Raw genomic sequence first — 25,216 nt, 5'->3', positions numbered from 1 at the left:
TTTAAATTTTTGGCTGTTCAAAATGAATAAAGTCAATTATTTTCAAATTTATAAGATATAATTGCTTACTGGGTGATTTAAAAGCGTGAAAATATCACATCCGACTAAACTAAAATAAGTGGTTTGTTCGAGTTATCTGCGTTGTTAAATGACAAATATATTATTTTATAATAGTGACAGAAAGTGCACTCATTTTCAATATTCATAGTTCACGTCATTTAAAGATGCAAATTTATTTTAACAAGAAACGAGATGCAATTCAAGTCACTACATTGTTTGCTTAATAAAGTAGATTATATAATTCATTAGAAATTTAGCCAATAGCAATTTCAAATTTTACGTAGTTACTATGTATTGATAAGCGATTATACTCTTGACGACGTAGTATAACCGTTTTGGTGTTTCGCCTCCTCCAACAATGTGAACTATGTCATGGTAACGATAGTTTTAACATTTGTCAATAAACGTCAAAAAAAAATGGAACGCTTCTGTTCAAGCTCTGAATTATATAATCGTATCGAATACCACTCGAGCAAACGAAAATATTCGATTATACTAACCTCCTCACTCGACGTATATCCTTAAAACACCACTCCAGCTACGCTGTCGTGGTGTTTCGCAGAATACGTCTCGTGACTCGGAAGTATAATCGAATATTTTCTATGCTCTTGTGATATTATAACTGATTATATAATTCATTAGAAATTTAGCCAATAGCAATTACAAATTTTACGTAGTTACTATGTATTGATAAGCGATTATACTCTTGACGACGTGGTATAACCGTTTTGGTATTTCGCCTCCTCCAACAATGTGAACTATGTCATGGTAACGATAGTTTTAACATTTGTCAATAAACGTCAAAAAAAATGGAACCAATAAAGTTAGTTAATTCATTATGTAATCGTATCGAATACCACTCGAGCAAACGAAAATATTCGATTATACTAACCTCCTCACTCGACGTATATCCTTAAAACACCACTCCAGCTACGCTGTCGTGGTGTTTCGCAGAATACGTCTCGTGACTCGGAAGTATAATCGAATATTTTCTATGCTCTTGTGATATTATAACTGAATATATTTGTAAATATATTTATCATCACTATAGTCTTGTTGTTTTTAGGGTATCCCAGCCGAAGATGCATCATTTTTGCTGTCAATAATTGGTATTACAAACACTATTGGTCGAGTAGCCTGTGGATATTTTGCCGATTTCCCTCAAGTAAATGCATTATTGGTTAATAATATTTGCCTTCTTATATCTACAGTTTCGGTAGCTTTGACACCATTTTGTCACACATATGCTGCCTATATTACCATGGCAATATTCTTTGGAATAGCAATTTGTAAGTAACCTATTAACTTCTTAATTGTTATGCTCTTTGATGATGATTTCAAATATGTAACTTTAATCCAATATGATAAACATAGAAAAATAAGGATAATGCATAAAATGGAAATTTCACTTTCATTTGAACAGTTAACTGGATTTTTCACATTTTTCCTTATAGCTTTTTATCATTATCTCTTTATCATTACTAATCTTGCAAGTTACAAGTACAGCTTTATTTTGTTATGACGGATATTATAATCATAAATTTTGATTATTTACAAAAAACATTATGTTATAATAGCTATTACTGCAGATATGAAAGAATTAATATTAAGAACAAAGTAATTAAACAAATGAGTGTCTTATTTTTTGTGTAACCAAAATATCACTTTTGAAAAATATATTGATAAAAATAGTACCTAACACCTAACCGAAATTTTTATATTAGAGTAGTTAAAAAACGACCAGAACATGAAAATAAATAAAATTGGACACATTATATACTAGGTATAGCCCGGGAGCTAGCGACCGTTTTGAGTTAGTCAAATGACTATGGCAAAAGCTGAAAAATTTTCCTACGCTTCATTTGGTATCACTAATAAGTGAATCGACCTCCAGCTTGCGCACTTCCAGGGAGTGTAGCTGCAGCAGCCTCCCACAAACGTAATAAAATAAATAAAATAAAAAAACTAATACCGCAAAAACTGAGACTTTGTCGACAAGTTAATTATGTTATAAACAAAAGATAAAACGCAATTAGCTGACTTTAGAGTGGGGGTTTATGCCTCAGCTTTTCATCTAAACAAGCCAAAAATATGAACTAGGTAAACTGATACCTACCGAAAAAGCTGAAATTTGGTAAAGTAATAATCATATCGAAGGCGTCATATCATAAGGGCGTATAAACCAAATCTGAAATTTTACAGGCATACGCCTTTCTGATATTATAGTTTTGCAAAATTGGTTCATAAATGCGTTAGAATAATGTAAAATGCATTAGAATAGAGTGTTGATGTTTATGAATACATACGCCCTTCTTATATATTAAGCGAATTGATTAAATGAGGTCATACACCCTAAAAACCTAAAACCGACTATAGTGGCTCTTACGCCCTTCTGATATGACGCCCTCGATATTAATCAGTTATACGAAAAAAATTGTTCGCTGAAGTTTTTGCGATGTATAAGTGCTCAGCTGACAAGTTGAAGGTGCAGCACATCGCTATGCGTGCGGGCGCATTGCATCTTTAACTTTATCAGCTGAGCACTTTTCAATCACTAAATATAAAGCTGAGCATTTTTTTCATTTAACTTATTAAGTTAGCTATTGTATTACCAAATTTCAGCTTTTGCGGTAGGATATATCTATCATTTTTTCATTGTTCAAGTCTTATTAGTATGTAATTACATATATAAAAATATACAACTTTTTTCGAATATTTATTTACAATAAACGATCTCACGAGTTTTTCAATTTAAAGTTTTAATAAATAATTGTTCACATTTAAATACTTATGTATACATAACATAAAATTGAACTGCATCAATATTTGCTGTGTGAGAATGCCACAACATTTTTCAATAAACAAAAATGATACGCCACTGACTTTCCCATTTTGATATTTTTTCAGAAATCCGCCATTAATTCTGAATGAAATTGGTCTCTTCAATTTTTTTTCGTAGGATGTACCGTTTTGAGGAAAAATTAAAAAAAATTATTGCAAGTTGTGTATTTTTAATTTCTATTGATACATTATCTAGTAGGTTGCTGTCAATATGTCTAAATAAAATACAACCATCAAATTTCGAGTTAATATCTTTAAAACTGAAATAATTAATAAAAATAGATAAAAAATTAAAATTTAAACACTGTATCTTGATAACGAAGAATTTTCGACCTACGTTTATATGATTTTTTTTCACAAAATAACTTCGGCAACCACCCCATAAAAATTTCGCACTTATTTACAAACACCGTGTATATTTACATATGAAGAACTAACATTGACCCCAGCGACCATGAGTTTGAGGGTGATGAATCGGAAGATGAAATAGATAATACATAGATTCTTTCATAGATAACGTTTATTGTAAATAAATATTCGAAAAAAGTTGTATATTTTTATATAATTATAGTAAAACTTAAAAAATGATAAAATAATACATATACCACAAAAGCTGAAATTTGGTAATACATTAATTTTAAAGCCTGTAACAAGAACAGCTCGTGATATGAACTCTGCCTTTGAAATTTTACAAATTAATTGATTGTAACATACTCAATTCTCAATTACATTTTTCTCAAAAACAATGCTTTTTAGCACGAGTAGTTTATATAATAAAATGTACTTTACTAACAATATTGATGTAGATACATTTAGCATCCACAAAAACTTAGTTGTTGCTGACCAAATTTCAATCATGTTCCTTTTAAAAAAGATATTTGATATTAATCAATTAGTTTTGTTGACTTGTGTTTTAACAAGGTCCATAAGAAAAAATCATATTATTTTTTGATCTATCAGTCCCCGAGATTATGGAATCTATTTTCAACATACTCTGTGTAATAAAATTACCTATTTGAAACCAAATGGTACCATAAATAATTATAGCACATTTTGTGTGTTAGGTTACAATCATAAAATTATTTTCTTTAGAAAAGTAACACATTTTTTTGTCAATTGAAAATTTCAGTCTGCGTTGATGTAGATCTCCATGTTGTAAAATTCATATTAACTGTGAAAGATTAATACAGTTTTTTAAAAGCTGAATGTTGTACATCCATATACAGTCCATAGCCACCATATGACAGTTTGCGATTTTAAAAGTCCCATCTATACCTAGATATCTCCCATTTACTGTCTTTCATTATTGGGGGCCTCAATGATTGGTCTAGTTTTACTCCGGGGCCCTAAGCTGTTTAGTTTATTTATTTCTCAAAGTAGAACAAGGGTTTTCCCAATAAAGTTAATGCCTTATAATAAACAACAAATTAATTATAGCAATAATTTAAAGACTGAATGAATTACAAAATTTTTCAAATATGTAATTGGAAAATTGGAAAAAAGGTTAAATATTACAAATTCATTAAATTGTAAATTGTATTTTTAGTATTAGTAATATCATATCATTGTTTTTTAAAGACAACTACAAAGATGACAAAAACATTTTAAACATTAATTATTTTACCATTTCACTTATATATCCTTAAATGTCCTTATGATGTACTGTGTTCAGCTACTAAATAACTAAAGTTGATGAAAAAGTTTTGTTTTTTCTAAATAACTAAACGATTTGCTATATTTAATTGAAATATATGTTAGTATTTATGTTTAGATGTCACTTCTTGACGTAGTAACGTCATTTGACATAGTTGTCAATACACTTGCTATCTTTTATTTAGTTTATTTTGTGGAGGAAAGAACTCTCCAAATAAAACTTCTAGATATCAATTTCTCCCTCAAAGAAACATGATAACAAAATATTGTAATGTCTGTATAGATTTATAAAACTTGGACTGTCAGTTTAACCAAGTTAAGGTAAAAATTTACTGAATTTGTATAGAATTACTTAACTAGTGGCAAAGATACTGTGATAAACCGTCATTAAAGAACCTTCGAAAATTTCGATGTCACTGAATATTTTGAAAATTTATAAGTCCAGTTGATTCTTTATTACATTTCAAAGAAACAAAGAAATCTTCCAATTTATTCAAAAAGTGAGCCATTTTTAAGTGATTATTATTTTTTGTTATGTCAAAAGTTTCTAATGGAATTTTTTGTTTTAAGTATTTAGTTTTATATATGTTTTGATGTTTATGCACTGAAAAAACCATCCATGTGATAATTAAATAACTTGTAACATATTATATACAGGGTGATTCATAACTTATCTAAAAAAAAATTTTTGGATGTACAGCGCTCTTACAAATACAATTTTGTAAATAAAAATCGAAAGTCGGCAGTTTGAAAATGATTTAAAAATACACTTCTGCATGGTACTGGAAAATGGTCCACTGTAAAAACTAACCCTGCGTAAGGCAAAGCATGTAGCATGAACAGACAAAAAAAATGAGACTTCCTTTCCCAAGGAAAAAAATAAATAAAATTTTACAACACCTATTTTATGTCGGCAAATTCAACTGCTTTTGCCGTTATTGTTATTATTGATTAATAAAATTTATTTATGGTTTTAATTAATAAAATAATTTGACATACCTACTGTTACAACAGCTGTTCAAATTTTGGTCCACCACGTGCAAACACATTTGGGACCGTCTTATCCTACTTCTAACTAACACAAATGTTGTCTCGCTTCACCATAAATCAAAACGATCTCCATCAACTCCGAGTTACTATACACATAAGCCATTTTTGACACTTGAAAAACTAATGTAAACACTGTTCGGAATCACCTGGGGCCACGTGGAAAGAGAGCGCATTGCGTACAGCACACAACACAAATGACACTAGAGACTACAGTAGTCCAGCGATGTAAGGGTTTCAAATACAACTTCAATAATTTTTTTCTTGGAAACTATAAGAATTTTACAAACATTTTTTTTATGATATTGACTCCATTTTTCATGACACATCTATTCCCAAATTTTTTTGAATAAGTTGTGAATCACCCTGTTTAATAGAGTGGTCAGGTAACAGAACTTGGCTGCATATAAAGAAGAGCTATGGAAAGAATCGACGATTGACTATTGATGACGATTGACTATTGATATTGGACTGTTTTGTCATTTCGACAGTGTTCCTGGGCTGATTTTTTTTTTTTTTTCATTTTCAGGCCTTATGCATACAGCTAAATCAAATTATTATTTTCCTAAGTAAATTTTTTCCATGGAAGGTACCTGACCTACTACTAAGTTCCCCTGTCATTGTAACTCTTACTGCACATCTCGTAGATAAGATGAGTTTTATCAAGTTGTATATGTCTGTCGCATGTCAACTTGTTACCTAATTTAAATACGAATACGAATTTCGGCTCAGAGCTTCGAGGACAGTGTAGAAGTTGATCGCCACATTGTTACTATATTATAAATGTATGCTTTTTATAGTAAAATTACAAATATATCCTTAAAAATATAAATTTTTACCAATTGCTAGTAACATATTGAATTATTATTATTATCCTTTATATTTAAGTGGGAGGTTATCGACCAAATGACCCCGTATGGAAACAGCCAGTGATGAATATTTTTGTTTAGTTACCAGCCAGTTACAACATAAGTTTGAAGGAACCTTTCATAACAAAATCACTCCCTTTATTTTCGAAACTTATTGGACTGCCTTGTATAATTAAAAAAAAATAAATATGTAAATAAGCTGTTGTAATTCTAGAATGAAATATGTATTATTTATCAAAATCAAATTCCCATAATTTTTTTTTATTGATACAATTGTTCAATTAAAGGACCCCGTCGGAATCCTTATGTAAATTGGTTTTCGGTCAAATGGTTTGAAACCAGGTGGTTTTTGTAGCTTTTGAGTGGTAGATTAAAAGTGTCAATAGGCATCAAGCCCTTAAAATTCATTGTTCAAAGTTGCAGCTTGCTGAAGCTACAATGCTTTAGATTTCGCTACCTGCATAGTATAGTAATAAAATACTACATTTTTGCTCAGTGCCCAATAATCCAATAACCCAATAAACTATCGAAGATATATCGAGATTTCTGACTGAAAGGGTTAAAAACGATATTGAGATGATCTTTCAGATCACGATCAGTACAATCGATTTTTCACAATCATCGTCGTACAATAAAAATCATAGCAATTGACGTCTGCATTTGCGTCACCCGATGTGCACCACCGGGAGGTTGCTAGATCGGACTTAGCACATCATGTTGCCCTAAACAGGGCTGATTTTCAGAGTTGAAAGATCCTGTCTAGCAGGAATCTAATACCTTAACCTAATACTTCAATATTATTTTTGTTCTCATTGCGTGCATCTGATGTTGAATTCAGCAAGGATTCATCGAGGTACTTGATATCATTTTGATACCGCGTGTAGCCTAAAAACCTGAAAATGCAGGCGATATGAGCGCATGTACCCAACGTCCGGGCACCAGAAATATAAAATGCTTTATTAATAGTTTAAAAAATAATTTTTTTCTAGAATTATCTCACCAATATGTAATCTTGAAATGGGATTAAGCAATTAACTAATGTTTATTTTTTAAAAAACATGTATCCATCAATACCTTTACAAAAGTACGAGAAACTTCATTTAATACTTTTGATTAATCGATTGATTGATTCAAAAGTATGTTTTGGTGAAATAATGTAAAAGAACGTTAATCTATCTATTAATTCTTTTCAAATATATTAAATGATAGCTTAATACTTTTATGCATAAAGTAACATTTTATTTCAAAAACGCAGTATTCGCTTTGATTCACTAATTGCAACATAATATTTTATGCATGCTGCGGTGACTTGCTGAACTTTAAGCCAGAAACAACTAGATGACGATAAAATCATGAGGAAAAATGATAGAGTTTGTTGACGAGCATACAAATGAACGGAATAAGATGTTATTGCACATGTTTATCTGGTGACTGGACTTTAGGCACATGCGCTCGTATTGTCTGCATTTTTGGTTTTTAGGCTACGAGCGGCTTCGAAATAATTTCAAGTACTCCAATGAATCCCATGATGTGCTAAGTCTGATCTAGCAACCTCCCCGTGGTGCACATCGAGTCACGCAAATGCAGACGGCAATCGCAATGATTTATATTGCGAGCTGCAACTTTGAACCATGAATTTTTAAGGCTTGACGCCCATTGCCACTTTTAATCTACCACTCAAAAGCTACAAAACACACCTGGTTTCAAACCATTTGACCGAAAACCAATTTACATAAGCATTCCTTCCGGCGGAGTCATTTATCTTAACCGAAAATAAGAACGAAAACTATTGTCACAATGATTGCAATTAAATATTTGTATTGAATTTGAGTGTTATCATTTTGTATAATTACAATGTGTTAACGTGTGTGTTTTGTTTTAGCTGGTTATATCTCTTTAACTTCCATTATTCTGGTGGATCTTTTGGGTCTCGATAAGCTGACGAACGCATTCGGCTTATTAATTCTTTTCCGTGGTGCCGCTGCCATTGTTGGTTCGCCACTAGCAGGTGCCTTACTCGATGCGACTGAATCCTACAGTGTGTCATTTTTTGTTGCTGGTGGATTTTTCGCAATCTCAGCATTAACAAGCTTTATAGCACCTTGCCTAAAACGTTTCTCGCCTGAGGAAGAACAGCCAATCGGGGATGGTGATGTTCTGGCACCTATTGACGAAGATGAAGAAGAAGATGAACCTATAACAATGGGGCAAGGAGGCGGAAGACACGTTCCAAAAATAATAGAAACTGCTTCCAGTCCTGGAGAGAAAGAAGAAATTCAACAAAAAGAATCTGTTTTATAAAAGAAAGTTACGGGATAAAAAAATGTAAATAAGTTTTCTGAACGACTGTTAAATAGTTATTAATTTCTGGGAAATCAGTTTTATATGAAGAAATTCATAATGGTTCTTTTTTATTTTTAAGAGTAATTTTAACTTAAAAGCTGTGTTTAAAGTGACAGTATTTGTGAATTTTAGTCAATGTAAGTCCGAAGTAGGCCATGTATGTTTAAACTCTATTGTTAATTAGTTAATATGTATATAAATAACTTCGACAATATTAATAGAATCGCTACTGTTTGTCTTTAAGACGCTGCACAAAACAAATCGTCCCACAAATCCTAGTTAACCCTTCAACTGGAATATCGGTTATTTTTTTTATATCTTAAGTAGCTATTTTTTTAGCGAGCGATGTGAGAATGTTTCAGTTGTCAGGGGAGACGTTATTTTTAAATTTTTACCTTTTTTAGCTTGAGTTCATGTCATACCTGCTCAGGTGCAGTTGCAGTTGCAATTTTTAATAAAAATAGCCTTATCATAGATATAGTACCTGTGCACCTCAAGTTAATGTACTTTATTCTTTAAATCGTACACTTAAGTAAAAATGTAATGATCTCAGTGCTGTTTTATTTCACCTAATAAAACTAAAATTAGAACCTAAAGTCTATTAATACTCCCTATTTAATAATTTGCTTATTAAATAATTTATTCAGGTTACTAAGCTACGCGATAGCTATTATAGGGAGGCAACAGATCGAGTCTCGGATCAAGCCAAAAAGAGGATGAAGAAAATTATATGGTGCAGGCATCGTTGATTGAAGGTATACATACAGGGTGTCCCGAAATTCATGCAACAAAATTTGGTCACAGATTCTCAAGACAAATTTAGGGGACTCGTATTTTTTATTTTTGCCAAGTGGCCCCCTCTTTCGGAGTTACAGCCCCCTTAAGTCCGCCCCTAAGAATAATCTTTTTTTTATATCTCGGAACTCTGTTGTACGAGAATCAGTAAATTTGGTACACAGGGGTTTTATGACATGTGGAATCTGATGGTGCTGCTTTTTTTGGCGGTGTACCCCCTTAAGACAATTTTTCGTGGGCCCCCTTGTCTTTAGATCCAAAAAAATTTGGTCGCATATTTAAATTTCTTAAAAATTATCTGTCCACTAGGAAGCCATTAATCTTAGAAACTTTTTGTCACTTTATACTTTTTCCGTAAAACGCAATGTTTTAGAGAAAAATGTCAAAATGTGATCGAATGCATATTGTGATTCGCCATTTTCCTCAATCATTGCGTTTTACGAAACAAATATCAAGACAAAAAAGTTTCTAAATTCAATGGCTTCCTAACTAATAATTTTTAAAAAATTCAAATTTGCGACCAAATTTTTCTGGTTCCAAAGACAAGGGGGCCCACAAAAAAGTGTCTTAAGGGGGTTTCTTGCCAAAAAGCGTAGCACTGTGAAATTCCACGTCATAAAACCCCTGTGTACCAAATTTAGTGATTCTCGTACATGGTTTTGAGATATAAAAAGACTTCTTAGGGGCAGATTTCAGGGGGCTGTAACTCCGAAAGAGGGAGCCAGTTTGCAAAAAGAAAAAATACTGGTCCCCTAAATTTGTCTTAAGAATTTATGACCAAATTTTGTTGCATGAATTTCGGGACACCCTGTATAAAGAATTTCTTATGCCGAATGACAACAAAAACTTTAAAAGCATTTTTAGAGAAACCTCTTTTTTTTTACTGTCTGGAAACATAAATGTTCTCAATTGACTTGAAATTTTGTACAGAGCTTCACAATAAGGAAACATCATAGAGATTTTTCAATTGATTAACAATTAATAACAATTAACTTTGTTATTAACAATTTATTTAATACAAAATTTTAGTCTTTTTTCGATACTTTTTTTCTAATGTTCACTAAAGCAACAATTATTAATATTTTTTAATTTCCCTACGAACTTCCCTAGCTTTTAGTATATAACATCAGAAAATTTTTGTTTTTTTGTTCTAAGACCATCTGTTAATAAGGAACCTTTCTGGACATACAGTCCTTAGAATAAAAGGTGTCATTGCTTGCCATCACCTACAGCTAGGGTTGCTAGATTTCGGAGTCTTCGAGTTTTGATGGTACATCTTCGGGCTCCAGGTTAACATGCCATTTCTCCGGGCTTTCTTTGTTGCAGAAAAATCGTGATTTCTTCTAAAGGAAATCCATCTAGATCCATATCTACGGGTTTGTCACGAAGTAGATATTTCTTGATTGTGTCCTTTTTTTAGACTTCGATTTCTTCAAAAACAATGTGTCTCTCAGGTTTCCTGATTGCATTTGCAAAACCGTTTTTTTTTTTTAGGCATCAGTTATACAAACGGATCATGTCTCCGGGTCTGTCATGAAATAGATCTGGTAACCCTACCTACAGCTGCTATTTTGAATCCAAATTGTTCCAAAAATTCCACAATACAACCTGAAAATATGTAAAGGAAGCATTTTTGTTCCTGACACTATATCTTGTACAGATTATTCCTTGAAAATTCCCGAAAATCATCTTTTTTCCAACCTCTACAGTGCCGTTACTCCTAAAATTAAACATATCCAAAGTTGCCTCATTTAGCTAAAGGTTATTAAAGTTCTCTATAATTTTTTTCCAAATAACTCTAAAATACTTTTGTACTTGTTTTAAATGAAATATAATCACTTTATCACGGTAGAAAGTAAAACTGTCCCTGCCAAATTTTAAATTGTTATTAAAAAAAACTATTAAACTATTTGCAACAATTTATTGGTACCTTTCAATTATTATTAGCAGAGAGATTTTGGTCTTTTGTGGTGAAGCAGTAGGTACTTAAACGCGTTTTAGCAAAAGTGACAATAATAATTGCTCCTCATATTAGCATTCTAGCCCTACTTAAAACAAATATTAATTTTCACATAGCAGTGTCATTTTGTTTATTTAAAATATTAATAAGCATAGAATAAAATTAAAGTGATCAAGCTTTAATAATGAAGCGTTGGTTAGAAGAATGGTTTTTTAAGGGATTTGTTCTGTTATGAAAAAATTTCGAATGAAATTTGCAAAATAAATTAAAATAGAGGTAACTTATACCACTGATATCTCAAAAAGTATTGCACATACACATTTGCAAAATATTTTTTTCCGTAATCAACTTATAAGTTTGATTTACACAAAATTTTCAATTTTCTTAAAATTAAAGCATTGTGAAATTTGAAAAATGGAATGTTAGTATCAAATTGAAATTTAAATAAAACACTATGAAGAAAACTGAATTTTATAAAAAGTACCTATAAAAAATACCTCTTTGTATCTATCAGTTGATTATAAAATAAAATATTGGAAATATTTGTGTAACCCTTTTCAGGGTAGACCACCCCTATTTGGGTCACCTAGAAATCAACCCCTAAAAAACAATACAGGTCCCTTGCTTCATTATCAAAATATGACCACTTTAATTTTCACAAGCTGTCACTGGTATAATTTTTTATTCACATATAGAGTTGGAAAAAGAAAGAAAAAAAAAGAAATCTTAGTATTTTTGCTTAATTAATATTGTTTCAATCATAACTAATTAATTTCTGATAAAAAACTTTAGACGGAGATAAATTAAAATTATAGTTTTTTTTTTAAATCAATAGCATCATTTTTGTTACTTCCTTCAAATTCTAACTAATTAAAAGTAGGTACTGAACTAAGCTAAATTAGTTGTGTTTTGTGTTTTCAACATGTCTCATTAGAATAAAAGAAAAATTACATGTTCAACAGCTTTGATTAATTAAAACAAAATTGTTTATTTATTTTTTGCGTTTATATGAAGTTTTCAAGATATGGAGGTTTACAGAAAATTGAAAATTGTATTTTTTTAAACGAGAATCAACTGTGCATACAAAAAAGGTCTCCATTTTGCTTTAAATGTTAGCAAACATCTTAACAATTCTTATCTCTACCGCTGCATTAGTAGAGGTACCACCGTTAGTTGGCTATATTGCTCACCAGACGTAACTCCCTACAACTTCTTTTGTGGTTATTTAAAATTTTTGGTATACACAATAGCAGTATTTAACTTGGAAGACTTTTGGGAATGACACGTAATTTACTTTGTGGAATTTGACAGAAGCATGTTTAACATACTGGCCATTTTGAAGAGCTGTATAATAATTTTTCGTGTTTTCTTTTTTTTCCATTTATTTACTAGATTTATTTGATAAAAACTGTTCTTGTTCAATTTATTATAAATCTTGATATTTGGAAAACTATTTGTGTACACACAAAATGCAAATAAATTTTTTTCTGGCTTTTAAGTGCATATTACTGTACTGCTGTCTGTGTGAGCAAACATCGTTAACACCCTTTCTCATTTACTTTTTAACTTAATTTTGCTGAATGCAAGATTTATTTAAAAAAAAAAACAAGATCTTGCAGTAAGACAATACTGGAATAATGAATCTCTTTTTAGCACATTTTGGAAGTAGTTTAAAAAATATAGTATAAATAATTGTGACTTGCTGTTTAAGAATTAAATATAACTTTTGTTACATGACTCTTACCAACATAGTTATTTGATGTGAGATGTAAGGAATATTTCGTTGAATGTTCAAAATCAATTTATGACTAGTTTCATTGACCTTTCCAGTGTTTATTTAAAAACTTCATAGTTGACAATAGATACTACAACAAGGTAAACATTACCAAAGGTGATTGTTTAAAAATAAACAATAAATTTGATATAAGTACCTACATCATTCATATATTTGATATGATATTGAATTTCTATAACATAAATTATAATATAAAATAACATTTTTTATATACTTTGTAGAGTATTAAACTGATATTCATTAAGTATATTTAACCAAAATTAATGTATCAGACATTTCAGAAAAATTTTTTATCTAAATCTTCATTTAAAAACTAATAAAATGTATTCAGCACTATGTTTTGATATTGATGGTAGCGAGAGCTTATATCAACTTCATTAAGTATGTAATACCAAAACAAGTAAAAAAAAAACATTGATACTTTACACAGTCACAATCAGTGGAAAATTTATTTAAGTATTTTCACAAGTACTTAGATTTTATCATTCCTAAAATGAAGTAAATCTGGTTCAAAAGAATCGGGAAAAATTAAGATTACAGAAATGAGACATACCACTTAACATTTTAAAATACTTTTTATCAAGAAAATGTGCAGGTGTACATGTTTTATTTATCTAATTTCATTCGTCTGAAACATATTTATAGTAAAATTATTCAATTTTGAAAACTGCTATTTAATAATGATACAAAAATTAAAATTAATAGATGTCTTTTGCAAGTAAAATTATATCCTTTTTCCACGATATTTTACTATTTGCATATTATTTATTACTTTATTTGTATTTTTCACAAATATGTTGCCAGTTATTTAAATTTTATGTAGGTAATATTTAATATTACCAGCCTTTAATAAATAATTAAATTCAATAAGGAAAAACATGTACATACATGAAAAACATACTATGTATGTAGTATGTTACTGCTTGATGTACTCGTATCATTTATTGAAAATGAAAAAATACTAAACTGATAGTATTTTGATAGTAGGAATCAGGAAATATGTAATAAATGGACTTTGTAATAGGACAATAACAGTTATAATTTCAAATGGCAACAGCCTCTATTGTATTGTAAAAATGTAAAACTCGTTTAATTGGAATATGGCAATCAATTAAAAATAACTGATAACCTTTTGAAATGTTTGATCTATTTATTTCTATACAGGGTCAGAATATTTTTGAAAAAAATAGATATGGTGAAAACTCGTCGCACTTTTATTAAAGCGTCACGTCTGTAAGAAAAATTATGTTAATATTTGGTATCTCAAAGATTAAAAGAAATCGTTGATATTAAAATTTATTTTTGTTATGCCAATTTAAAATGTAAATATTTATTAATACACTTTAAATGTTAATATATCAAAGATAATGTTCGTTCTACTTTAAAAATATTTCTTGTTAGGATAACTTGTAAAGTTCTTTGTACTTTACAAAATCATCCTGGTAGTTACAAAGTTACAATTGTGCAGCTTTGGTAGTGGGGTCCTTATCAAGAAGTGATTTTATAAAGATTTAGTTCTAGTAAATATAATATTCGTTATTATCTCATCAAATTTTAGATAAGGTCTGAAGACTCAATCTGAAGCAACTGCAGAGACATTCGAGTTGTCGGACACAGTACTGCTCTACATCATTCTACTTTAAGGATAATGGTAAGTTCAGTTATATAAATTGAAAATTTCTCATGCACAAACATTTTAAAATCAATTAGACCCTATAAGTTGTTTTTTATATCATTAAGTAAACAAGTATCATTAAGTAAACTTACAGAGATTATAGGCTTATAAAAATATTTATTTAAAATTTGTATTAGTTATTAATCTACTATAAATAACATGAATAACATCAATTAATACCAGATCTTACAAATCGACAAACAGGTAAATTTCATATTTTGAATTCTGATATGCTTAACAAAATTTTATATTGCAATTTTGAAAAATTAAATTTATAGTTCCACAGTGTATGTTAACCATCCATGTCACCAATCAACCATCTGTTATTTCTATTAGTTATTATGTAAATGAATGCCCTCCAGTCTTAGGCACATATTACAATTATAATCTGTTAATAAGTAATAAGATTTGAAAGGTGTATTTTACATGATATTTAAAGGAGGCAGCCTACTGTCTTGTACAGTAATTGAAAAGTTCAACAGAATATGTTATAAAATCAGGTCAAGGATGAAACACATGAATCTTTTTTTAGCGTTTATAACCAGATTTTTGTGTTAGCATATACCTAACACCTTATTAAAATACAAAACATGTACTGGTGAAAGATTATAACAAAATGTTATGGAAAGAACAGTAGTAGAAACATAAAGGTCACAGACTGATACACATTTTATTTTAAATTCGCTGTCATTTTTAAAGTGACGATAAAAAGAGAGTGAAATATCATTATGGAAATTTAAGAACAAACTTGTTCTTAAAATCTTGAAGGTGCACTTTTACAATGTGGGGCAGTCATAACACTCACCTACTTATTTGTTAAAGCAGTAATTTATGTAATCCTGAATTATAAAAATTTCACTACATGAATAAATTGTTAGAATTCCTTATAATTATAATACTGCAAAGTACTACTCTCTTATGAGGCAATTTATAGTTATGGTAATTTTAACATAAAAATAATTATTAAAATATATTTTTTTTTCTTTATAGAGATTAATTTTAAATTTAAAACTAAAGTTATATTCTATATAAAAGCATAGCTCTAATTCAAAATGTTTCAGTCTGCTACAGAAAGGAGCTATGAAGAAGTAACTCAATTAAGAGTTCCGAAAAATGAGGACGATGATCACAACGATCTACCGCCACCTCCAGATGGCGGTTATGGTTGGGTAATAGTTGCAACTTCATTTTTGTGCAATATGGTTGTGGATGGGATCTCTTACACATTTGGTATATTTCTTCCTGAAATAGTCAAAGACTATGGGGAGACTAAAGGAAACGTAGCCTGGGTCGGTTCCTTACTTACCGGAATGACCATGTGTGCTGGTCCGATAGTGAGTGCACTTGCAAATAAGTATGGTTGCCGGACAGTGTGTATCGTGGGTAGCTTAATATCGACAGCGGCATTCGCTCTATCAATTTTCTCGCCAAATGTTATTTGGTTAATGTTAATTTATGGATTTGTGGGTGGTACCGGATTTGGTTTAATATATTTACCTGCAGTTGTATGCGTAGGATATTATTTTGAATCCAAGAGATCACTAGCAACTGGTATAGCAGTGTGTGGTTCCGGAGTAGGTACTTTTGCATTTGCTCCTTTAGCTACAACACTGCTTCAGATTTATGGATGGAAAGGTGCCAACTTAATACTTGCTGGAATTATTCTCAATTGTGTTATATTTGGTGCACTTATGAGGCCCCTACAGTATCCTGAAAAGAATAAAGTAACTAATAATTCAGTGAGAGCTACTTCAGTAATAATACTTGAAAATTCTAAACTTTTTCAAGGACCTGTGAAATCTGCTTCACATGGAGCCATAGCACTTTCTGTCAATGATGTCAGAAACAGAATTGATTCTGTTGGATCCATCACTGGCCGAAATCTTCTTGAGGTGGGTAATTTCTTAATTAAGTAAATATTACATATAGATTAGTAATAGGGTGTTAGCATTAAATAAATGTATACTGTTTTATTACTGAATATTTATTTATTTATGGGTAACGGTTTCTTGTAATCAACTTGCAGTAGCTGTTGATGAAGTGAATATGTTAGTAAAAATAGCTTTAAATAATATAGCTCTTTCTAAAATATTATTCAAAAATGAGAAATGCTATAAAATAGTTTTTTACCAACAGTCGATTTTTAAATTTCAAGTTAATAAATCTAGAGTGAACTAAAAAAAATATTTGAATATAAATGTGTGATATTATTTTTGCAAGACCTTCCCAGACACAAGGGATTGCTAACCATTTTATGGACACCCTATATAACAGATAAGAAATACCATATCGAACTAAAATCAAAATTAAACAATATTTATATTACTATTGTACAATGAAATGCGGACTGTACAAATAACTATGCTATTAACTCCTGACATATTATTAAATGTTATTTAATATACTAAACTTATGACATAAAAGAGTATGACATGTTATTACGGGAAATTTCTTATTTAAGGTTATTCCTCTCTTTGTCATAGAGAGAAAACAGTAGTATGAGATTTTAGTTATATTTGCTTTATTATAAAGGTATTAAGTTAAAAATAAATTAAAAAATTTTTCCTAAAAAATTTTAGAAACAAAAATTTAATTTTTTGCTACTGTTCTTTAAATATGTAATTTTTTTAAAGAATATTTTATATACCTATATATTTTTTTCTATTATTATTTATTAATTCCATTCACAAGGGTAAAATGTGGAAATAGTTCTATAGTGGCTATTTTTACATTTGTTTTTATGTCTTTGGAAAGGATGATGTTAGAACAATAAAAACACAAGACATATTTTTGAAATATTGCATTATTTAACAATTTCACTATATCTGGAATGTTTTTTAATTTTAACATATTTAGACAATATCATTATTAATTTTTATTTTAGATAATTATTTATTACTACCTGTTTACTAGATATTGCTAGTACTAGTTTAGGGCTATATGCGCCTAGAGTAAATATTTCCTGCAATACCAGTAGTTAGCAATCTTGTATGTGTGGTTAGATATCTTTTGCAGGCTAGGTTTTTGGTATTGAAGAATCGTTTGACCTCATTTGATATATTTGATATTTTTAGAAAAACATCTTTTAAATCTATTTGAATTAACTTGATACCTCTATAATGTAAAAATATGAGCTAATAATAAATATATATCTTTAAAAATAAATTTAACAGAACTGACAGAATTAAAACATAGTCTAGTAAGTCACCACTAACGTCAAATTAGTTTAGTTTAATATTTTTTAAATTGTGTTAGATAGTGGTTTCCTACAAAAATAGAAAAATATTAATAAAAATAGAAAATAATGTCCTAAGATAATAATCTATGTATGTTACTACAGAAAACAATTGTTAAGTAAATTACGATAATTTGTATAATAAAAGTTACTTGAATTGATGGGAAAATGTCACATAATACGATGAACTGACATCTTTCTTATTTTCTAAGTATTTTTTAAGCCTCCAATAAAAATACTGGATTATTAAGTTACTAGGTAATTTACCAATCAATCACCATTTAAAATGCTACTATTATTCTATTAATATTTTCACAATATGTACAAAAAGAAATATTTTTCTTAAATTAATTACAGGTTGAGAGTTCAACATTTACATCTAAATTATCACTTGCAAGTAGGAAAAGCAATGTTATTCAACCATTAGCAAGGAAGGATGTCTTCTACTCTGGATCTATACTGAACTTAAAAGAATTTCAATCACAAAAGTCACTGGCTAGTTACAGGCAGAGCATTACAAATATGCAAAATATAAGGAAAGCTAAAGGTAATAAAATCTAACAATATATTACTGATCTACTGAATACATACAGATTTACAAAGAAATATAACAAACCAACAACAACAAATTCTTCGGTAAAAATAATTATTGAACTTTACTCATTCTATTTTACATCTAGGCAAATGGCAACATATTCAGTTGATTCTGCATATACATTTATGATATATTGACATATTTTTTATATAATTATGATAAAAAATCACATTGCGATCATAAGAACAGGGTTTGTAGACCCCATATTCATTTTTATACACATCCATGATTCAAAGTATTGTTTTTTAGACTAAGCATTTTTCATTCTAGTAAAACTTTATAGTGTTTGGTTTATGAGATACAGTAACTTCTTTAGATATTTAATATTGACCGGCTCATTATTGTATAGGATAATTTCTCTTAAATGACGAACTATAAACCATACAAAAATATCCATGTATGGCATCAGTTTGGATTTGTTTCTACATCAGGTCTAACAAACAAATTAGCTTTGCAATTCAGATTTTAAAAAGAGTTTATTATTTATTTGTCATTAGCACAATATGTACGTGCTTAACGTTTGACAACTGTGAAAACGAATTGCAGGGAACAAATTTTGCAAATTTTCTAGCATATTTGGTTACTTGTTAAAAGTCTAAGTACATATGCATTTAAACAGATGGTAGAGAAACTGAACACTTAATATCGATTTATATTTCTTCTGTTATTTGAGTTTTATTATTGGAATGTGGCTAACTTAAAATGACGATTTCAAATTAGTATTATTAAAATATGCCACGTTTTCTTTTTTTTTTTTGAATACCGAGCTTTAAACAAAGAAATATATTCCCATCACATATTCAAAGTCGCAATATCTCGAAAACCAGACCCTAAATCCTAAATCTAAATTTTAGTTTCCAAAGATAGATTATATAAGAATCTTTATCGAGAATCCTTACCAAGATTGTTCTTTGAAATAGAACAAAGAAGAAAGTTTGTACTACCTTTCAACAAAGTTGCAGTGTCTTGAAAAACAAATCCTACAACAAAATTTTACAAGGACAAAAAAAAGTAACTGAGTAACTATAGGATCTAAAAAATAATATCTTGTGTTAATAGGAAATAGTTGGGGGAGGAGGGTTAATGTCTACTACAACACCCTTTCTTGTTCATGTTTTGATTTTTTTTAAACAAAACTACAAAAGTGTGACCATAAATGTCTGTCAAATATTTTTAAAAACAATGTGGTTTTTAATTTTAGCATATAATATGTTCTATTATTTTCGCCCAAATTTAACAATTTTTTTGTGACATACTAAATTATAAACTAACGTATAATGAGTTCTTGGAATATGGAATAACCATCAATAAATATCTACTTTATTTTTAGATGAAAATCCTTATGTAGAACTATTAAAAGACCCAGTCTTTATGCTTATAGCAATATCAAATTTATTTGGAATGGCTGGTTTATATGTACCATTTGTATATCTCGTTGATTGTGCTGTGGCAGATGTAAGTAGACTTAATTGTCCATGTTATATTTATGTAATTTACCAATTTTATCTACAATAACAATGCGAAATAAATTACTTTGATTATATTAAACAAAAGGATGTACAAATGATTTAATTTGTGTTTGATCAAAGATTATAGATGACACTCTATTTCTTACAAGCTTGTAATTAAATATCTACAATTCTAATGCATATTTGCAAAGTAAATCATAATAGTGGCTATAGTAAACATTTAATGAATTTATACACAATCAAATAATCAATGTCAAATGTAACTATGTACTATAAATAAATATAAACATTATAGGGTAGATTTTTTAAATACATTGTTATATGGTGCAAAATTAATGGAAATTATTTTTATTTCATTTAGAAAATAGATTAATAAATTATTCTAATATTTTCAGGGTATCGATGCGAACAGTGCTTCCTTTTTACTATCAATAATTGGAATTACTAATACAATAGGACGTATAATCTGTGGATACTTCGCAGATTTCCCCCAAGTGAATGCATTATTAGTTAATAATCTTTGTCTAGTCTTGGGTGCAGTATCAATAGTATTCATGCCATTCTGTCATACGTATATGGCGTATTCAATTGTTTCAGTACTTTTCGCTATTGCTGTATGTGAGTAGTTTATTTTTATTTTTTGTAAAATTTCGACATAATTAATTTGCACAAAGCATGCATGCAAGGCACACATATTTTTCAAGTTGGCATTGCCAGTAGATTTTTTCTTACTTACTTGCAAATAAGTTAGGTAATTCTATTTTTCAAAGTAGTATTGCTGTTAGTAAACTTCTCTTCAACACACCATCACACCAAATTTGTTAAAAAAGAAAAATGAAAAATAAATAATAATAAAATAACAAATGTAACAAAAAATATTTGCAAACTGATAAAAAAAATAATAAAAACTATAAAAAACAATAAAACCTGTAACAACTGAAAACAATATCTACAAAAAGTGGACAACAAATATAAACACCGACAGTGCGCAGGCCATAATAAGAAAAAAGCATGTACCTACTTCAATTATATGTATTTCTTATTAAACGAATCTTATGATGAAGCCCTATACAAATCTTTTTATGTGCAAAATATGAAATCTTACAACTCCTCAAAATGCCCCATACCAATTTATATACAGGGTTTAAGTTCATAGCCAACTTTTGAATTTTTGATGATTTTAAATAACAGCTACAATACATATTATTAGTTATTCGTGTTTTTGTTGAAAATGACAGTTTTTTGAAAACTAATAAGAGTAAGAAGAGTTTTAGAATTAAAATCCCCATAAAATAAAGTAATAATTTTTAAGTAATAAGTCCACCAACAGCTTAAAAAATTCTGTCACATTTTAATGGTACATCATCCCTTATCGACCTTTTAAAATGTTTTAATTGAACTCTACTTACTGTCGATTAATGATCTTGGTACACTCGCACCCTGTTGCAAATTTGGTTTTTCTAAGTTCAGGTATAACTGATAAAGATTTCTTTCGAAATTTGAAACCTTCTTTCAAGGCCTATAACTTCTTAGGAATGCAGCTTAGTATAAAAGTTAGTTGTTTTAAATCACCATATTTTGGGTTTTCCTACATGCCCCTGCTCGGTCAAACAAATTAAAAATTTAACAGATTCCTGCATAACTTCATTTATTTCAATTATTTCATTTCATTTTCCTGTGCAATTAATTTGCACTTTTGCAAGAATAAATTGCACTATTTTTGCCAACTGGTGGAGTGTTGTATATCATAAAATTACATTTAGTCGGTTTATTAATTAAAAAAATAATTAACTTCATTAGCTTTTTACTTATTTAATGGCCTGTAGGTACACTTATAAATTGGAGCAAACGGTAGAAGCTTACAATTGAATAAAAATAATTTGTTTATTTCAAATCAAGGACAAAACTTCCCTTTGTATTATACTTAATTCATATTAAGCAATATACACATCAGATATAAATCACGTCCCAAATCTTAAAAATATCAAAAACTAAGCATGACAGTCACAAAAAAGAATGTCCTAATTGTTTTCCAAGGTTTAATTGAGCTCAAGTTGGATTCCTACAATAAATTTTGAAAAATCTCCGTACTTGTGTACATTTATAATACTACCATTTATTCAACTAATTCTATTACGTTTTTAAAATGACAATTTTATTCATTCATTATAAACATTTTTCTTGCATGATTTTCGTTTAGTTTAGTTTAGCTATTTTTTTACTTAATTTTCTTTTTTAGCTGGCTATATATCTTTAAGTTCGATTATCTTAGTAGACCTGCTTGGCCTGGAAAAACTGACAAATGCATTTGGTCTATTAATTCTTTTCCGAGGTGCAGCTGCTCTTGTCGGTTCTCCTTTAGCGGGGGGTTTATATGATGCAACCCAATCCTACGATATACCATTTTATGTTGCAGGAGCATTATTCACAGTAGCAGCAGGAATCAGTTTTGCTGTACCCTGCGTTCAGATATGCTCACCCAAAGGAAAAATAAAGCAAGTGGATGACGAAACTCTAAATCCAATAAACAACACTGAGAAACTTGAAAAGCAATAACAGAAATAAATTGTATAATGATAAAGTGTGTTATTTAAATTTTCTGGAATTACATTAAGGCACTTTTCTCTCAAAAAAAGGGAGGATTTAATAATTGGAGTAAAAGACACCATATTATAGTATGGATAAGTTAGAACAGTATGTCTTGCCAGAATGGCATAGCTTTTTATCTTTTCTAATCACTATGTTAAAAGGAAAATGGGTAGCTCAAGAACAACATTGATGTTAGATTGCAAGTTGTTAAAAGACATCTCACTGCTTGATTATTCTAAAAATATCAAGATAAATGTAATGGAATTATTTTAATTTGAGATGTTATCGATCTTTATAAACAAAATTATATTTACTAATTGGAAAACATTATTAACATTATCTGAATTCACTTTAATTATGTACAAATTCACAAAACTAATATTTTGTAATTAACAATTTACTATCTGTTAAATTTCTTTAATAAATCATTACTCGAATTATAACTGTTAATCACTGGCCACAAACCATCAGTCATAAAAACTGTGCTATTTTTTTAAATTATACTTTAACGTTAAAGACTAATTACTTTAATTAGAAACTTTTTAAAATATCCTATACCAAATTAACAGTATAATTTATTTTTGAAGAAAAAATCAAAACAAATTTTTATTTTTGTAAAGAATTATCCATGCCAACTAAAATTTTGAAACTGAACAAGCAACTTTAAAGAAAACTTAAATCTCTATTCGACAGTATAGTTTTTTAAATATCAACTGGTTTTGGCATATCGAGAGGAATTTTTTGGAACACTCTGTATACAGGGTGTCCCATAAGTACATCTATAATGCAAAACAAAATAGGCCCTTTTAGTATAATTCGTCTAAGTCTGAAATCGCTTTGTTTGGCTGCTAGATGGCCTCAAAGTTCCTGAAAATTTATTAAACTTTTCAATTAATTCTAATATATGTTAATTAATTTTTATTATTTTTTTATTATTTTGATTTCAATCGACATATTTTATGTTATACAGGGTGGTTTTGAAAACTTACAACTACTGTGAAATTGATGTATGGTAAAAATATCCGTCTATAACTTTTTTCCAATCATGCCATAATGACAAATGTGTTTCAGTTGGTAGCTGATACTATTTGGAAGTTCTTTCGTCTTTAATACAATTTTCACTAAATGATGGTAGGGTAGGCACTGATTTTCTATTTGTTTGTATGCAACCATCAAACCTTTGCATATCGAGAAATTGAACTGAACATGAGTTTCGTCAAAAAGGTATGATCATTCATACAATTAAAGAAGTATAATAATTATGAATTTAATGGTCAAAATAACCTAGATAACCTATGCTGACATTTTTATTTGTACCTAAACCGCTCATTTAATGAAGAGCATAACTTGCAAATGGTATCTCCTACCAACTGCAAAATATTTGTTATTATTACATGAATGAAAAAAAGGTATTGACAGATGTTTTTACCATATATCAGTTGTTTTCTAGTGGTTGTAAGTTGTAATTTAAAAAAATACCACACCTCAAAATTAATCAAAACTGATGAACAAATATTAGTTATTAAAAAAATTACAATATTTTCCAGAAAGTTTGGAGTTTATCTTGTGGTCAAATAAAGTGATTATGGATATAGGTAAATCAGCTTAAATTGGCTTGGTATTTTGAGCCTGCGGTCTTCCATACACATACTGATGGGACACTTTCTGTAAAGCTGAATCTGTAACTTGTATGGATTGTTCTACTATGCAAAATTTCCCACCAAGAATTATCACTTTACGAGTTTCCATATTTTTGACTACAGGAAGTTTCCGAAAAAATTTGTATGAATCTTCAAGGGCTTCAATATCTGAATATTGCATATGCCACTTGTAGATAATGTATGTAACACTTTTTTATTTAACACCCTATGTTTTGTATAGTTCCTAATATATAACTTTTTCTGATTTAATCCAATTTACAACTACTGATATAATTTAATATACAGGATGATTCACATTTTATGATTAGGACTTTGACCATCAGTAGGTCTCATCAAAATAATGACATTTTGAAGTATACACTTTTTCTTCCAAAGGCTTCCTTTTAGAGATATAAGCTCTTGAAAAAACTTTTCAAGTATAAAGTATAAAAGTGAATCACTTTTCACAAGAGGAACATAATTAGCTCCACACAATTATGAAGATGTTTCATCTTAAGTTGGATATTGTGTATACAGAACAATTTTTGAAATATGTTTTAAGTGTTATGTATTTTCATTCTAATAATAGTAAAATAGCTAAAATGCAGCTGCAGATTAGAAGGTCCATAGTAATATAGACTAAAAAGTAT

General features: G+C 29.3%; 2 protein-coding genes across 6 annotated transcripts in view; both read left to right on the top strand.

Moving 5' to 3' along the window:
• LOC108915171 (monocarboxylate transporter 14) overlaps window positions 1-9,403 on the top strand; it is a 141,424-nt gene extending 132,021 nt beyond the window's left edge. For 3 of the 4 annotated variants that reach the window (XM_018721138.2, XM_018721139.1, XM_018721140.2), the window contains exons 5-6: window positions 1,127-1,349; window positions 8,353-8,771. In XM_018721138.2, the coding sequence (XP_018576654.1) occupies window positions 1,127-1,349; window positions 8,353-8,771 (642 nt within the window). Of the gene's footprint in view, window positions 1-1,126; window positions 1,350-8,352 lie in introns of all 4 variants that reach the window. The other variant, XM_018721137.2, reaches the window with a different exon arrangement.
• Window positions 9,404-14,761: 5,358 nt separating this feature from the next.
• Window positions 14,762-22,918, top strand: LOC108915172 (monocarboxylate transporter 14). 2 transcript variants are annotated; one of them, XM_018721142.2, is made up of 6 exons: window positions 14,762-15,014; window positions 16,100-16,930; window positions 18,631-18,820; window positions 20,199-20,323; window positions 20,733-20,955; window positions 22,577-22,918. In XM_018721142.2, exons 1-6 carry the CDS (start codon window positions 15,012-15,014, stop codon window positions 22,891-22,893), a joined length of 1,689 nt encoding a protein of 562 aa, XP_018576658.1. In that variant the 5' UTR covers window positions 14,762-15,011; the 3' UTR covers window positions 22,894-22,918. The 2 variants fall into 2 exon arrangements, with proteins under 2 accessions (XP_018576658.1, XP_018576657.1); XM_018721141.2 differs by lacking the exon at window positions 14,762-15,014 and adding an exon at window positions 15,408-15,977.
• The last annotated feature ends 2,298 nt before the right edge of the window (window positions 22,919-25,216 follow it).

This window comes from Anoplophora glabripennis, unplaced genomic scaffold (genome assembly GCF_000390285.2).
Source record: "Anoplophora glabripennis isolate ALB-LARVAE unplaced genomic scaffold, Agla_2.0 scaffold916, whole genome shotgun sequence".
In the NCBI taxonomy this organism is placed as follows: domain Eukaryota; kingdom Metazoa; phylum Arthropoda; class Insecta; order Coleoptera; family Cerambycidae; genus Anoplophora; species Anoplophora glabripennis.
Note: the sequence above shows the minus strand (reverse complement) of the source record. Positions and strands in the feature narration are given on the sequence as shown.

What these genes read in the sequence shown, in the direction of transcription:
- LOC108915172 (XM_018721141.2), top strand. Translation starts at nt 15,957, where the DNA reads ATGAGGCAATTTATAGTTATG. An exon ending in TGAGGCAATTTATAGTTATG is followed by an intron (nt 15,978 to 16,099) that starts GTAATTTTAACA and finishes AAAATGTTTCAG; the next exon opens with TCTGCTACAGAAAGGAGCTA. An exon ending in CTGGCCGAAATCTTCTTGAG is followed by an intron (nt 16,931 to 18,630) that starts GTGGGTAATTTC and finishes AATTAATTACAG; the next exon opens with GTTGAGAGTTCAACATTTAC.